Here is a 14,368-nt window from a genome sequence, read left to right as displayed (position 1 = left end):
AGTCTTAGCCGGCCCACATCCCCAGCCAAAACTATATTAAAGGCCAGGACAGCCCACCTAGCAGCTCTCTATACACTCAATCCCTCTACTCAATTCCAGCATAATCAACAGCAAAGTATAGTACATTAAAATGGACTTCTCCCTCCAATCCCACGCATCCTTCATTGGCCGTCCCATCAGCGAGCTCCCTACCCCATCCTTAATCCTCAGCAAACCGGTCCTCGAGAGAAATATCAATCGGTTACAGCAAGATGTACAAGAGCTGGGATTGTCGTTTCGTCCACACGTGAAGACATTGAAGGTAGTCAACTGACACCTATTTACTCTACACTCATTTTTGCTAAATCTATCTGAATACCATAAACTAATATTAATGAATAGTCCCTCGAAATAACCCGCCTGATGCTCTCCAATGGCCTCCACCGCGGTCTCATCGTCTCCACGCTCAGCGAACTCCGCGGCGTGCTCCCTCTAGCAGAGGAGGGTATCCTCAACGAGGTAATCCCCTCCATACCCAATCCCCAATTCCACCAACTATAACCTAACAACAAATTGAAATAAAATGAAGGCCCTCTACGGCCTCCCAATCTACCCCTCCGCCCTCCCGCACCTCCACTCCATCCGCCAATCCCACCCCAGCTTAACCCTCCTCCTAATGGTCGACTCCCTCCAACACATTCCCATCATCGAAGCATTCAACAACTCCATTCCCGAGGGTATCCCCCCTTGGCCTGTGTTTATCAAGCTAGACGTGGGATCCCGCCGCGCCGGCGTGGACGTCTATTCCCCTGACTCTGGTGCGGAACTAGAGGAATTAGTGCAAACCGTGGAGGAGAGTACTGCAGTGGAATTGTATGGGTTTTATTGCCATGCGGGACATTCCTACTCTACTAAAGGGGAGGAAGAGGCGGGGAGGGTCTTGGGGAGTGAGGTTTCTGGTGTGTTGCGGGGTGTTAAGCTCATTGCTCGTGGGGAGGAAGAGAAGAGGAGAAGAATAGTGCTTTCGATAGGATCAACGCCTACGGCGCATGTTGTTCGACAGGTGAAGAAGTATCTAACTGAGGAGGGGAACGTTAATAGTGGTGTTGATGTCGATGTTGAGGTTCATGCTGGTGTGTACTACCATCTTCCCCTACCCCTCTTACATTTCCCCTAGGATACTGATTGAATGGTATAAGGGAACTACCCAACCAACGACCTCCAACAACTCAGCACAGATCTCATCACTCCGGCTGACCTAGCTGTGCGCGTGTTAGCTGAAGTATGCAGCGTGTATCCGCGTCGCAACGAGGCGCTCATTAATGCCGGAACGGTGGCCCTCTCGAAAGAGACGAGCGCGGTACCCGGGTTTGGACGCCTCGTGGAGAAGCCTGAGTGGGGAGTGGTGAGGATGTCGCAGGAGCATGGAATTGTGGGGTTATTATCCGGCGATGGAGCTGGAAAAGTAGAGGATGTGTTTCGGGTTGGACAAAAGGTCATGCTGCATTGTCAGCATGCGTGTATCACGGCGGCGCAGCATTTCGTGTATTATGTTGTTGATGAGGAGGATGTGGTCAGGGAGACGTGGGTTCCTTGGAAGGGGTGGTAATACCATCGTTTATATAGTAGTGATGTAGTAATATAGAGAGTAGAAAAGATTGTTATGGATATAATAATATATTCGAATTGACATGACTTGAATCCAAACAATGCAGCTAAATACACAACTAAATCATCAATCATACTATCAGGGTATACGCACTAACTACGCTCATTCATCGCTTTTCGTGTCCTCCACAGTAGCAGCAGCCGGATTCACCGGCTTCTCTGCCTCGCCATTCTTCTTCTCTGCATCCCCATTCTTCTGCTTCTCCGCCTCAACTCCATCCTTCTCATCCTCCTGTGCCCCATGATTCTCCAATGCATCCTCCTCATTACCATTCTGCTCCCTCTGCACTGTCTTCCCCTTACTCTCTCCCGCCGGCTTGCTCTCCACCTTCTCCGTATCACTCTTCGCCAGCTCCGTTCCTGACTCTTCGACCGGCTTATCCTTGCCCCGCTTCGCCTTCGCCCTGCGGATCAACCGATTATGGTAATCCCGGCCCTCGGCCTCAGGATCCTCCTCGACGATGCGTCTGGCCGCCTCGCGACCAATGACCGGCAACCGGTCCACGCCTTGCGGTGCTCCCTCCGGCACGAGCTTCGGGTCCAGCAGTCCGACTTGCACCAACACACTGGCTTGATCCCAGTACACGTGCTCCGAGTACAGTCGACCCGCGCGCAGACTGACAATACTAACCAGAACGATCTCGACCCGACGATTCGTCGGCGGCACACCCGGTAGCATCCACGGGATTTCCTGCGTGTGCTCGAACGACGCGTACAGCTCATCCACGATGCGGTCCGCCCCAACAGTCCGAGAAATCAGACGCAGACGCATCGACGGCGGCAGCTTGCGCAGGAAGTTCTGCTCGTAGAAGCGACGCAGCGCATGTGTTCCGATCGCACCACTCATAGTGGGAGTGAAGGTAACCGTGGGGTGGAGATGACCCACGTACGGTTCCATCGTAGAAGAGAGGTTCATCGAGAAGAAGCGCGCTGCACGCCTATTAGCATCTGACACCTACACTACACCTCACAAACACGAGCATGAAAGAAAAATGTTGCTCACCCTCAAGATGTTCCTCCCAGCGATTCTCCAAATCCAAATCCTTCCCAAACGCCTTCCTCAGCACCTGCAGGGTACGACTAAACGCCAAATCCGACGCCAACCGATCATACTCCTCGAGATCATGTTCCGCGAACCCGGGTTGCACGGACTCATACGTAAATGCCGGCCAGCCAATCTGCAACCTCTCGCCCGTCCCAATCCCAGGATTAATCTGCTTCGTCGAGCGATGTCTCTTCCCCTGGAGACCAATGACCGTCGGAATCGTCACCACGTCCACCGTATCCCCCGCGAGATGTGTCAACACGCGCACCGAAAACGGGAATCGCGATCGCGTATCCGGGATCGTCGTGGGATAGTATGCGATCAGAGCGGCGAGACGACTGCAGTTGGTGGATTTGAGGTAGTAATCGAGACAATAGGAGGCTGCGTCGCCGAATGCTGCCCACAGAATAGTCATCAGCCTCATTTCCTTCCTACAGTTTGTATAAGGGGCCAAGGGAGGATACCAATAACAGCATAATTATCCCCCACCCCCAACCCCTCCTTCACGGACTTCAACCGCGCCTCATACTCCTTCCCGCCATTATTATACGGCGCATAGACAACATCGAACCCTTCATCAGCCCACGCGCGCAACGTCTCCGTATCAAAGTCGGGGGTTTCGGCCGAGATGCAGATCCGCGCGGTGCCCAGGTTGGCGTTGTTGTAGATGAAGCCGGTGGCGCCGGGGGCGTTGATCGATATGGAGGCCATTATCTCCTAAATAGAGTGTGTGTATGTGTGTTGCTTTCAGCGACTATGTATGTATATTAAAGATTAAGAATGTACAGTAGGAACATCAGAGGATGAAGCAGTCATAGTAGTAAAGTAAGTAGTGTATGTATGGTTGGGTGGAGCGCGGGCCGCGGACAGCTACGTCATGATGACGACGCCGGCAGGACAGGAACGGAGCAGGTATTTGATCGTTACTTACATAGATAGTACTTATTATATTTAGGGGTTATGCTTATGACTGGGGGATATTAAGATTACACAGTCTTTTTAATGGCTGTGAATCCATCTGATCAGTAGCATGACGGGGACATCTGACGTGGATCGATCGGGTCAGGCGGATGTCTTTGCCGTTGCCAAGATGTTGTAGATACTCAAGAGGACTGCAAGTAGTTAAATTTGGAAGATGAAAGTAAGAGGAAAGTAAATAGGGATGTTGGATATTGTGTTATGAGGAAGTTTATTATTATAATGATTATTGTAGTTCTGGCAGTGAAGGTAATGGATGCATTCCTATATTTCAGGCAGAAGTATACGGTAAACCTTATCGATCATCGTATGATCCTCTTGTCAAGTAGTTCACAACTGAGCTGTGGAGCTGGTATTGTGCTTCTCATTATAACTAATAGACTATTAATATCGTACTCGTTATAAACACATTACTGTTATACGCGCTGCAGCTTCAAAGAATAAGCATGCGCCATGTACACCTGCACCATACTCCCACTGTATCCATCTTGTAACATATACAGCATCAACATATCGACATAACATATCGACATACACAATCGACATGAATCAATCTTCATAGTCTTCTTCCTCGCTCTCCTCCCGAATCAACTGCTGTCGTTCCTCATCCTCCTCCATTTCCTGCTGCCGTGCCCGCAGCCGCCGTCCGGCCACATACACAAACGACACCAGCGCAATACCCACTACAAAGCCAGCTACGGCAAAGAAGATGTTGATCGGAATGGGATTTCCATCGAAGGGACCATGGGTCAACGCATCCAGCCCATACTGGGAGAAGTTCACCACCCCGGAGACACAGATAATGGTCCCATAGACTCTGCCAAAGGTGGCAAATCCAAACACCTTCGTCGCATAGTCACTGTTTAAAAGTAAGCAATAATCCGAAGTAACAGATTCGAGGGGGTACTTACGACATGGCTGAATAGTAGAGTGGTCGCAGCAAACAAAACAATATGACGGTCACGTATCCCGTCCACAGAACAGGTATGGAGTTTAAGATACCAATCACCGTCGTCAGAACCACAATGATAGCCAGTACGGCGGGCACACTGACGTGGTCCAGTAAAAGTCCCACGAATGGTGTGGAAATGATACCACCCACTGGCAACGCGATATCGAAGAAGCTGTTAATTTGTACAGCTAACTCGTCCGAGTCCAGCATATATGCGTACTGAGCGCGAATGGTGGCAATAAAGTAGTTCATCCGCAACATCTGCAACACCGTCATCAGGGTGATCAAGATGAACCACGGCGTGGCCATCTGCTTGTGCGCAGGCTGGCCGTGGAGCGCCCCCCAGACGGCGCTTGCAGCATGGCGATCCTCTTCTCGTTGCTCCCGTTCTTGCCGCTCCCCCTTGTCCCCCAGCACCTTGGCAATCTTGCGCATCTTCTTTCGGCGCCGCTCCGCGCGTTCACTCCGGACCCGTCGCAGCTCCGTGTCGCTCTCGATGTCGTCGTCCGAGTCATGGATATCACGGGTCGCATCTTCTGCCTGTTCGATTTTCACTTCCAGTGCATGCGTACCCTGGTAGTCCTGAGACGGCATGAGCGTAATCAAGGCAACGAGTATAAAGCCAGGGACGATCGTATAGCCCAAGAAGAACTTTCCGGGATCAAACGATCCATGGGTCATCTCGTAGACCAGACGATAAAATAGGTACACCGCTGCAGAGGCATCGAAGGCGCCAGTAACCAGAGCAACGATCGTACCTGCGTACATGGGGAATGCGTTGGCAATCTGAAAAGAAGGTACAAAGATGAATGTACCTCCCAGGGCAAGGAAGAAATTCCCCGCCACGTAGCCATCGAACTGTGGCTGGGAGAAGGAGTATGCCATTAGCAAGCTACCCAGCGCCAGTAGCAGGCAGCCCGCAAAGCCACATATACGTGATCCATAGCGATCTAGAATCGTGCCGACCGGAAGGGCAGACACATTGGCTGTGATGGAGCCGATGGTGAAGAATAGGTTCAACCTGTAAAGTCAATACTCGCTCGGCTAGAACAGACTACGAGGACCCACCTTAGATCCTGCTCGGAGCAGACTTCCACCCCCTCGCGTAATTCATCCTCGGTGCACAAATCTCGATAGACACCTTCGGCGACTAGCACCGGCTTCAAGGCAGCAAATCCGAAGACCACCCCGGCCGCGAACCAACACGCAAGTATCGTAACGATAACCTGGGCTAAAACGAGTCAGAAGAATACGGACCACTGCAATTAGCTCAATTGACTTACCCAGTCGCTTTGCCGTGGAGACCTTGTAGGCAGGAGTTCCAGTTGTCTCAACCGGGGCCGGCGGAGGTTGGAGGATGTCGTAGCTGATCTTGCGATGGATCGGAGCAAACGGCTCACCCGTCACGGCGGTCGCAATGGTGCTATCATCCTGAGGTTCAGGCTCGCGATCTATACCTTCGATGACAGAAACGTGCTGCACCAAAGACATTGATACGCCTGGGATTCGGGGATTGTTGTTGCGGAAGACACGGGGAGGAGTTTTCCGTGGTCGGATGTGGAGGAGGTTAAGTAGCTCAGTGGTCGCGCGGGCGCTAGTCGAAACTTCTGGATGTTACAACCCCTTCGCCACATCCCTTGCCCATGCGGAGGTGTCAAAAAACCGGGTTTTGGGCACGAGAACGCGGAATAGTGGGTCTTCTTCCTTATCCTCGGTTTTCATGCGGTGAGGAGATGTCTAATTATCAACTCAACGGAATGTTGATGGCTAGGAAGGACTGGGGTGACACCTGCCTCGACCGTGGTGCTCGGCCGGCTTCTCCACTGGCTTCTGATCTTCCCCACTCTGCACAACACTGCAAGATTTGGTGCACAAATTATGGAGATGCCTTGGTGAAACACATTCTGTCTTTCGATAGCCGATTGCGAAGTGTCGCTGGCTCGTTATACGATCTTATTTTCAGATCTACGTCTGTTTGCAGCGAGGGATGACTTACATACATGCGCATAGCAGAGGCCCTGCCAGTCAACCTGAGCTAAAACCAATAGTGACCTTCCTCTCCACGCCTAATGACCCTGACCCCGGACTATCGTCATACTCATTGGCTTAGCTCCATTTAGCCTCGCGGCATGGCGACATCCCGAGAAACGCTTCGGCAAGCCGAACTAACCTGTAGCAGTGGAACCAAACTTTCTATTAATATCACTCGCGTGATCGCCTCTTATCAGTCACCAAAAGAGAACGATGAAGTCTCCGTGCTTTGATCAATATGTGCCAGAACTTCTGACACATAGATGCTACGAGAAGTTGTCTTTACGCAAGCAAGAAGCGACCCTGAAGGAGTCACATATTATCTCCCAGAAACAGATCCATTCCATCGCGAAACCCAAAGTGACGAAGATTTGAATCACTGTCTATACATAGATATGGATATGGTCAAGCTGAAATTACTACTATTGACGGGTAGATACATCCACATCCTCCGGGAGAAGTACTGCGACACGCCATGTCAATACGAGGACCCAAGATAGCACTGATATAGCCAACCGAACTAGCTACATGGACGTTCAGGCCTCTCCGTATCATCTTGTCACCCGCAAGGTTTTCGGTGTTGCGCGTTGAGTTGGTTGTACACGAATACCGCGATATATCGGCTAAATGCGTATCGGCAATTTCATTGCAAACTATATCAACTACCAAGACTGGATATAAACAAACAACTTTTCGCCGCCTCCCACGCCTACTCATCTGGCCGTGCAGTCCTTGATTGCCAACATCCCTTTCTTTCCCGAAACATTCACTTCCTTCCAACCAAGCTGACTTCCAGGGAACTTATAGAAGGCCTGAGCACTATCCCTATCAGTAGTCTGCAAAAGCGGCGGGAACTCATAACCCATCACCGACATCGGATTCCGAGGACCAAACTGAACGCTATAGTCATTCTTGCTATCCTCAAGTTCCGGTGCAAATTCGTGTCTGAATCCCAATACGTGCCCGAGTTCATGCAGGAAGATGTTCTTCAAATACTGCACTGTACCCGGCTCAAATGCAGCGGAGTACACATTCAGATAACTGAGGTCATCCTCGTTCGGGAAGAATGCCTGCGCGAGGACATGTCCCTGGTCTCCCGCATAGGACAAGACGAACGATGCTTTGTTAATGTCCTCTACCCACTGAAGCTTCACCCCGAGGTCAAGCTTGTTCCAGTCATCTGCAGCATCCCTGAGTGCATTGGCGGCGAGTAGAGCGAGACCGGGACGTGGGTACCCGTTTGCGAACGCAGCAAAGTTGATGGGTTGGGGTGGACTGTCGGGTTTCCAGCGTGGGATAACTCCCTTGGATCCACCTTGAAGGGTTGCGCGGTTGTTGATGCCTCGAATAGTCACAGGGATAGGTTTCTCGGTAGAACAGGTATACCGTCCGGGGGCGGTCGCAGTGGACTTGGCTAGAGACCGCCGGAATTCCTGGAGTTCGGCGCTGTCAACACTCTCTGGGGGGAGGGTTTTGAGGCCCCTGGTGCCAACAGCCTCTTTCAAGGCTTCGAGGTAGTCAACTTTGGAAGTTGAGGGGGTGAGGGTGGCGCCACGGATGTCAGGCATGGTGGTTGATCTCGGTGTTGTTGAGGTTCCGCACCAGAATTTTCCTGTAGGATCCAGTTTGAGTGAAGAACAATGTGCTCTTTCGAAATGAGTGCTTCTTGTAGTGAGTGAGGTCTGATTTATATCTTCGTCCTGCGTATTAGCTTTGCAGGATATTGGAAATGCTTCGTGATACTGGTGTTCGAATGAACTTGGCGCCGTCTAGACTAGGATAGAACTCTTGGCCATAATCGGACATCCCGAGTCTCTAAAGTCTAGTAGAATGTATGTTACTGCTGGTTTAATGGCAGTGTGTAGACTCGCAGGCCACAGACACCGCAACACTTGGGACGCCAAGGTCTTGGAGAAACTCAACAGTCCAAGCAGCTGACGACAGCCCGAAAGATCCAACTTATTTATCAGGCATCTCATACTTTCTAGCCTCAGTGTCAGTCCGCATGCAGTACCGGTACGAGGCCAAGACTTGAAGGCATCTTGATACTTTAACCCAACGACGCCCTTACTCGTATTCGTATGTCATCAAGATCTTGTTCTTGCAGCTAGCGACAGAGCTGTGAATATATCAGAAGCTATCTAAGCTATCTTCGCCAGAAGATACACCACCATTGACACCCTCACAGCGTTGTTCTCTCTCCTGTTGGTTCGGGCTATCACCAGATGCCAAGATGTCGGTTACTGATTAAGCTCCCGAGCCAGCCAGCCAAGCCTCGTATCGGGTTGGAATGGTCTGCTTGAACTATCGAATACTGCGATTAGGATATCGTTGGACATTATGCTGAAAGAGAGCCTGACATACAATGCTATTTAGAGGAGATGGACAAGTCTCATGTTGTAACACGCCAGGAAGGACGTTACGGATTCCCGCAGATTATTACAACACAGTAGTAGATTCGGTCAAATTTACTGCCTGACTTCTAATACCATCTGTTTTCATTGATAAAGTAGCGAGGCAAAGTGCGATCCATCAGGAGACCTCTTTATTAAATCCCTACAACTTTGTAGGAACATGGATAACAGCACTACGTTTCTCGTGAAGCTTACGGGATAGCAACTATGGACATACAGACTGACTCGGAACACGGAAAGAGTCAAAATAAACCTTGCGGATATGATAAGCTGACACTAAGTTTATTTAAACAATGGACTAATTACTGATATCCAAGAGTAAGTGGAATTCGCTTTGTATCCCCTCGTAAAAGTTAAATAGTGGGCTGAGTTCTGTCAAAGAATAATTAAGTTTACGAGCTTAATAAACCCTATAATGGTGATCTAGATCACGTTAGTCCCCGCAGACCATGGTTATACGAGCTTTCGTAAACAGGGTTAGTTATGGCATTATTTCCACTGTTATACCTCTAGAGCTTCATCGTGGTATCCTTTGAAGCCACATTCACTGCTCAAGAGAAGGTAGTAACATTATAAGCACAGGTTATGACTCAGTCAAGTCACTGAGTATATATATTTTAGATCAACAGATACACCTTCATCCTCGTCGCAGAGTTCCCATGTCGATCGTAAACAGTACATTTCATCCGCTGTGAAAATTACTGGATCAATTGTACTAGACATTAGACATTCATGACCCTGCATACGCTCGTTTAGTCATGCCTTGTACGGCTAGATACTATCTTTGATCAAGACACTAAGAAATGTATCAGAAAATAGGTCAGATCATATTGAATCTTTGAGCCGATTGAGGAGGAATTTCTTGAATCAAATACCATGTCTGATGACCCGTAAATGGTAGTATCATGAGCTACCATGAGTGATATTGTCAACCAATAGCCCTGGCGCAGAGTTTCTTTGCGCGACCTATACCAATGTCCCATCATCCCTTAGTCCCACTCCTCCTCGCTAGAATATCATCCAAATCATAAGTCACCAACCAATCCCCAGCGGGCCCATACTCCGGCAACTTAATATCCGGATTATGCCTATTTATCCCTCTAGCGAACAGCACCCGAACATAGACAGGATCAAACACGAAGGTCGTTTCGCCAGTCGTCCTATTCTTCACTTCTGCCGTAACCTCAATCTCATCAATGGCGATGTACTCATCCGGTTGCGGCACGGAGGCCTTCTCAATCTGTAGCTTGATATGCTGTGCCGTCTCCGGGTCGAATCGCGTGTCGATGAAATATAGCGCGTTGGGGCCGGCTGCGGCCACGTAGGGAGTATCGGGCGCTACGATCTGGCGGCCTAGCGCGGTTTCGATCACCTCTGGGATGTAGTTGCTATTTCGGTATTCTTCTTGGAAGGTGGGAGAGCCGCAGCATGGGCGGAATGGGTTTAGGAGCATGGTGGTTAGGAGGAGGGGGAGGAGCATTGTTGGGTTAGGTTGGGGAAGAATAAGAACGGAGAAGTAGACTTTATTTACTGCTAAGTTTGTAGGTCTGTGTGTGCGGGTTTTAGACCAAGCTTTTGTTAGTGGCGTGACAGTTCGGGCTCATGGTATTGAGGATCATAGGTCCCTGCGCACTAAGTACTTGCACTAGTGAGATTATCAAAGCCACGTCAGGAACAATTGGTCACTGCGTTGGTACTATAATGCTACCGTTACAGGCGAGGCGATGCTAAAAGAGGGGCCCATTGCTGAATGTTGCTGCCTACGTTGGGCCGTGCTTGTGGTGGTGATTACTGGACCCTATAGGGCGAAGAGAATAAAGATATCTACTGGTATTATAGTACAGAATGGCAGGAATGCGGATTGATTGGGAAGTCCGGCGGGGCACAAGTTAACTGGGAATGACTTTGGGGATTTGTACAGATCAGCCCATTCAAAGTCTTCGATCTATACCCTAGAAACCATGATAAAAAGTTATCGAAAAGAATTTAGCAGACCCTACTAATGTGCTTTCAGTCCACACATCATACCTTGGAGTATGTAATGTAAGATAGCTTCATAAGACAAGACTTAGTAAGGCATCGTGATCAATAAGGGCTAACTTATAAATTGTATTATTGCTTAAATATAATACTTATCTCATACGCCCGCCGGAGCTCCGGGAAACTGACAGGGATTGTTATCTGTGACCACACACTGGACCTCGTACTAACAGCCTCTAAGACACTTTAAGCCTGTTGCTTTGAGCTGAGCTTGGATGATTAGTCTAGTCTCGATGGTTAGGCTGTAGACCCTGAGAACCCCCTCTTCCCCTCCCCCGAATAGATCAAGATCCCGAACCGCCGCACCCGAGGGTGGAAATACTGCTCGCGCAGGGACCGGGCCCGCGAGTGGAGTCCAGCGTGTGCGTGAGTCCAAATGAAGCGGGAGCTCATCACTCAAGGCCAATCAAAGTCGAGGATACCGTCATCCAATATCCCAAAGTCAAGAGGAGTCGTTGCCATTGGTGACTGCTGTTCATGGTTCGCTGGTTCATGACTACCCTGGTCATCTGGTGATATGGGTACCAATGATGAGGGAAATCCTTGAGTCATTGAAACAGCTTCGAGGGATGTGGACGCATGTATGGTATGATTCATGCGACTGGAAACTGACCGAACGAGGTCTTCAGCAGTCGAGATCGTCTGAATGTCGATACTGGTGCTTGAACTGGCATCGGGAGCAGCCAGTTCTGCCTTGTGCATATCGAGCAGCTTAAGGGCAGTATCTACTACGTTTCTCATCAATGGGTTGAGATCGTGACTTGGCGATAATGAAAATGACATGCACATCCACTGATGATAGAAGCACAGCAATGTCGACTGGAAGACTATCGATGACTTGTTCGGAAGAAGACAATGAAGTCTTCGGTCATCATGACTACTTCCCAAGAGACCGAGTATATTGAGTGCTGCACGGACGCATCTTGACAAGCTCTTTATGAACTGAGGGTGCGTTGGGTCGAATGTCAATGCTGGTTGGTGTACCAGGACAACAGCCACGTTGCCCAGGAAGTGTAGAAACAGTGTCTCAAATGGTTGATCTGGTGAGTTCATATGAAGGGTGTCCGGTAGACCATCGTCGTGTTCTTTCATCTCACTGCCTTGGAACTGGACTACGCTGTGGTGCCACACCGAGAGCTCGTGGTCCAATGCGGTGATTTTGGCGACGCCATTACGTCGTTTGGTAGTGGTATAGAGCGAATTGAGGCAGCTAGAGAAGATTCTGAGCAGCCTCACGTAAAGGATGAATGTAGCCATGCTCGTTGTCTCTCCCGGGAGGGGGAGCGGAATGTCAGTGGCAGTCGCATCATCGAGATCCGTGTCAATGGGTAGGTCGGTATCCACGTCATCGTCCTGGATCATTTTTGGCAGGCCATGTACTATGCTGCACGCACTGTTTCTGGAGTTTAGCGGTTTAGTGACATGGAGATGTTTGTTGGAGGCCTTACACGTCCACTGCGTAAACACACCACCATATCCGTTTCCTTAACTCGATCTCCCCAGCACAAAAGCGGAAGCGTCTAGAATGCCGATGAAGTCCTAAAGATTGTGCAAGCCGAACGACTTGGCCGCTTGTTCGAATCCACTCCTCATGCTTCCGTGTGAGCTGGAGGTAGAGGCAAGTTAAGAGGAGAGACTGGAGTCCTGGGAGGTCTTCAGACCCAGATGGGGCTGTTAAACGGCCACATTCCAACGATTTGATGTAGTATGAATGAGACTCCTTGGATGAGCGGTTTTGCCATGCTGTAATAGAGAGGACTAGGAATATTTGTCGTAGGATGACAAAGTCGGAGGCTGAGAGGTTAGGATCATGAGTCTCAACAAGATCGAAAATCCGGTGGAAGGACGAGAGAAACTGTTTCTTCATGAGCATTGGCCAAACAGAGGACCAAGATTCGAAGAATTGCGTCAATTTACAGAGGTAAAACGCTCGTGTGTCTTCCAACATGTAATGTAGTGGTCGAGTAAGATCAATTGGGTTTAACAAATGCCGAGGCTCGGAATATTCTGGGCAAGCCCCGACCAAATGGAGGCGATTCACGACATCTGGGAAACTCTTGTCAGAATCAAATAAGGACTTGTACACCGTTTCCGCACAATGTATGAAATAGATCCCGGTCGTTGATCCTGCGAATCGGTCGACACTAGCTGTTAAGGGCACTAAGCGTCCCAGATGCTTGATGACAGGTTGATCCTGTTGCTTTGCACCAGTTGCTGTATCAGACGATACCGCAGCTGGTAGCACTTGGATATTGGGGGCTTGAATAATATGTGAGGTATCACTCCATATAGATGTGTTGACATTTGTGGAATGGCTAGCACGTAGTTGCTGGATCTCGCGCTGCAAATTCTCATTTTGAACCCTGAGTTCATCGAGCAACCTTTCTTGTTGCTCCAGGTGTCTAATAACCGGTTAACAAGGTCTGTAAACAAGGATATCATCCTGGTAGCCAACACAAACCTTCTGGGCCGCGTTCGCCGTTTCAGTTGCTTAGATGCGACACAGGAAGCTCCAGACGCTCTACAGTTGGTACACTACACGGGTCCCACCTTATTAGTTCAATCTTTACCTGTGAGGTATTTGCAGAGTACATACCGATGGGAGTAGTCCATCACAGCGGATCTTCTTTCTAGACATACGGAATTAGCTTTTCTCCGATTAATATATAGATTTAAGAAGATCTACTCACGTGCGGCAACGATCGCTGTAGGACTGCGTGTCAGTAACGTATCCGGTACATCGTGTAAAATGAATACATACCATACTTGAGAGGACAGTTGCAGCCTAGGTATGGCATCCCTTTCTCCAATTGCCTCCATTCTACTTGCTATCCCAGAGGTACATCGCTATACAAACAATGTTAGATCCCAGTCACGTAGAAGCGCGGCGGAAGTCTTGAGTGGGTCAGCTGGGCCTCAGGATCATTGAGTCACGTGAAGTCGGCTGCAACGGAGGCAAAATGGCAGCGGAACTACTCCGACTAATAAATGAACTATATGAACTACTGTATCACAAGTAGACGGTGTGATTCAGCTACAGCGCCTCTTATGAATTATATTTGAATTGGAGTCGGAACCAGAGGGCTAAATATTCAATCGCCAGGTATAGAGGAGTTCCAGTTCCTACTGGAGTCCCAAGTGTAGTGCAAATTATATGTTAAAACGGACAGCGGCACTCACGCATCAACCCATTCAAATTGCCATTGAAATGACATCTTCTGCGATATATGATGTTGAAACAAAATCCGAGCGATACCAGTA

At 49.4% G+C, this 14,368-nt stretch overlaps 6 protein-coding genes across 6 annotated transcripts; 1 reads left to right on the top strand and 5 right to left on the bottom strand.

The window, feature by feature from the left end:
- Positions 1 to 130: 130 nt before the first annotated feature.
- Positions 131 to 1,588, top strand: ASPBRDRAFT_190250 (uncharacterized protein; the record flags this gene model as incomplete). The annotated part of the gene is made up of 4 exons (XM_067620206.1): positions 131 to 301; positions 382 to 498; positions 569 to 1,112; positions 1,179 to 1,588. The coding sequence occupies 4 exons, from the start codon at positions 131 to 133 to the stop codon at positions 1,586 to 1,588; spliced, it is 1,242 nt and encodes a 413-aa protein (XP_067484151.1).
- Positions 1,589 to 1,750: 162 nt separating this feature from the next.
- ASPBRDRAFT_70467 (dienelactone hydrolase) lies at positions 1,751 to 3,403 on the bottom strand (the record flags this gene model as incomplete). The annotated part of the gene is made up of 3 exons (XM_067629079.1): positions 1,751 to 2,577; positions 2,651 to 3,088; positions 3,157 to 3,403. 3 exons carry the CDS (start codon positions 3,401 to 3,403, stop codon positions 1,751 to 1,753), a joined length of 1,512 nt encoding a protein of 503 aa, XP_067484150.1.
- An 816-nt stretch (positions 3,404 to 4,219) lies between these two features.
- On the bottom strand, positions 4,220 to 6,113 carry ASPBRDRAFT_115015 (putative MFS transporter; the record flags this gene model as incomplete). The annotated part of the gene is made up of 4 exons (XM_067616863.1): positions 4,220 to 4,529; positions 4,582 to 5,643; positions 5,691 to 5,853; positions 5,906 to 6,113. The coding sequence occupies 4 exons, from the start codon at positions 6,111 to 6,113 to the stop codon at positions 4,220 to 4,222; spliced, it is 1,743 nt and encodes a 580-aa protein (XP_067484149.1).
- Positions 6,114 to 7,248: 1,135 nt separating this feature from the next.
- Positions 7,249 to 8,278, bottom strand: ASPBRDRAFT_36076 (uncharacterized protein). The gene has a single exon (XM_067623429.1). It carries the CDS (start codon positions 8,219 to 8,221, stop codon positions 7,367 to 7,369), a length of 855 nt encoding a protein of 284 aa, XP_067484148.1. The 5' UTR covers positions 8,222 to 8,278; the 3' UTR covers positions 7,249 to 7,366.
- A 1,664-nt stretch (positions 8,279 to 9,942) lies between these two features.
- On the bottom strand, positions 9,943 to 10,635 carry ASPBRDRAFT_36075 (uncharacterized protein). The gene has a single exon (XM_067623428.1). It carries the CDS (start codon positions 10,545 to 10,547, stop codon positions 10,050 to 10,052), a length of 498 nt encoding a protein of 165 aa, XP_067484147.1. The 5' UTR covers positions 10,548 to 10,635; the 3' UTR covers positions 9,943 to 10,049.
- A 574-nt stretch (positions 10,636 to 11,209) lies between these two features.
- Positions 11,210 to 13,964, bottom strand: ASPBRDRAFT_140273 (uncharacterized protein). The gene is made up of 6 exons (XM_067619164.1): positions 13,869 to 13,964; positions 13,798 to 13,812; positions 13,704 to 13,737; positions 13,569 to 13,642; positions 12,556 to 13,509; positions 11,210 to 12,500 (listed from the first exon to the last, which is right to left on the bottom strand). The coding sequence occupies exons 1-6, from the start codon at positions 13,925 to 13,927 to the stop codon at positions 11,504 to 11,506; spliced, it is 2,133 nt and encodes a 710-aa protein (XP_067484146.1). The 5' UTR covers positions 13,928 to 13,964; the 3' UTR covers positions 11,210 to 11,503.
- Positions 13,965 to 14,368: the final 404 nt, after the last annotated feature.

The sequence above is a fragment of the Aspergillus brasiliensis genome (assembly GCF_001889945.1).
Source record: "Aspergillus brasiliensis CBS 101740 unplaced genomic scaffold ASPBRscaffold_1, whole genome shotgun sequence".
In the NCBI taxonomy this organism is placed as follows: domain Eukaryota; kingdom Fungi; phylum Ascomycota; class Eurotiomycetes; order Eurotiales; family Aspergillaceae; genus Aspergillus; species Aspergillus brasiliensis.
The sequence above is the reverse complement of the archived record's forward strand: the minus strand, read 5'-3'. Positions and strand labels throughout refer to the sequence as shown.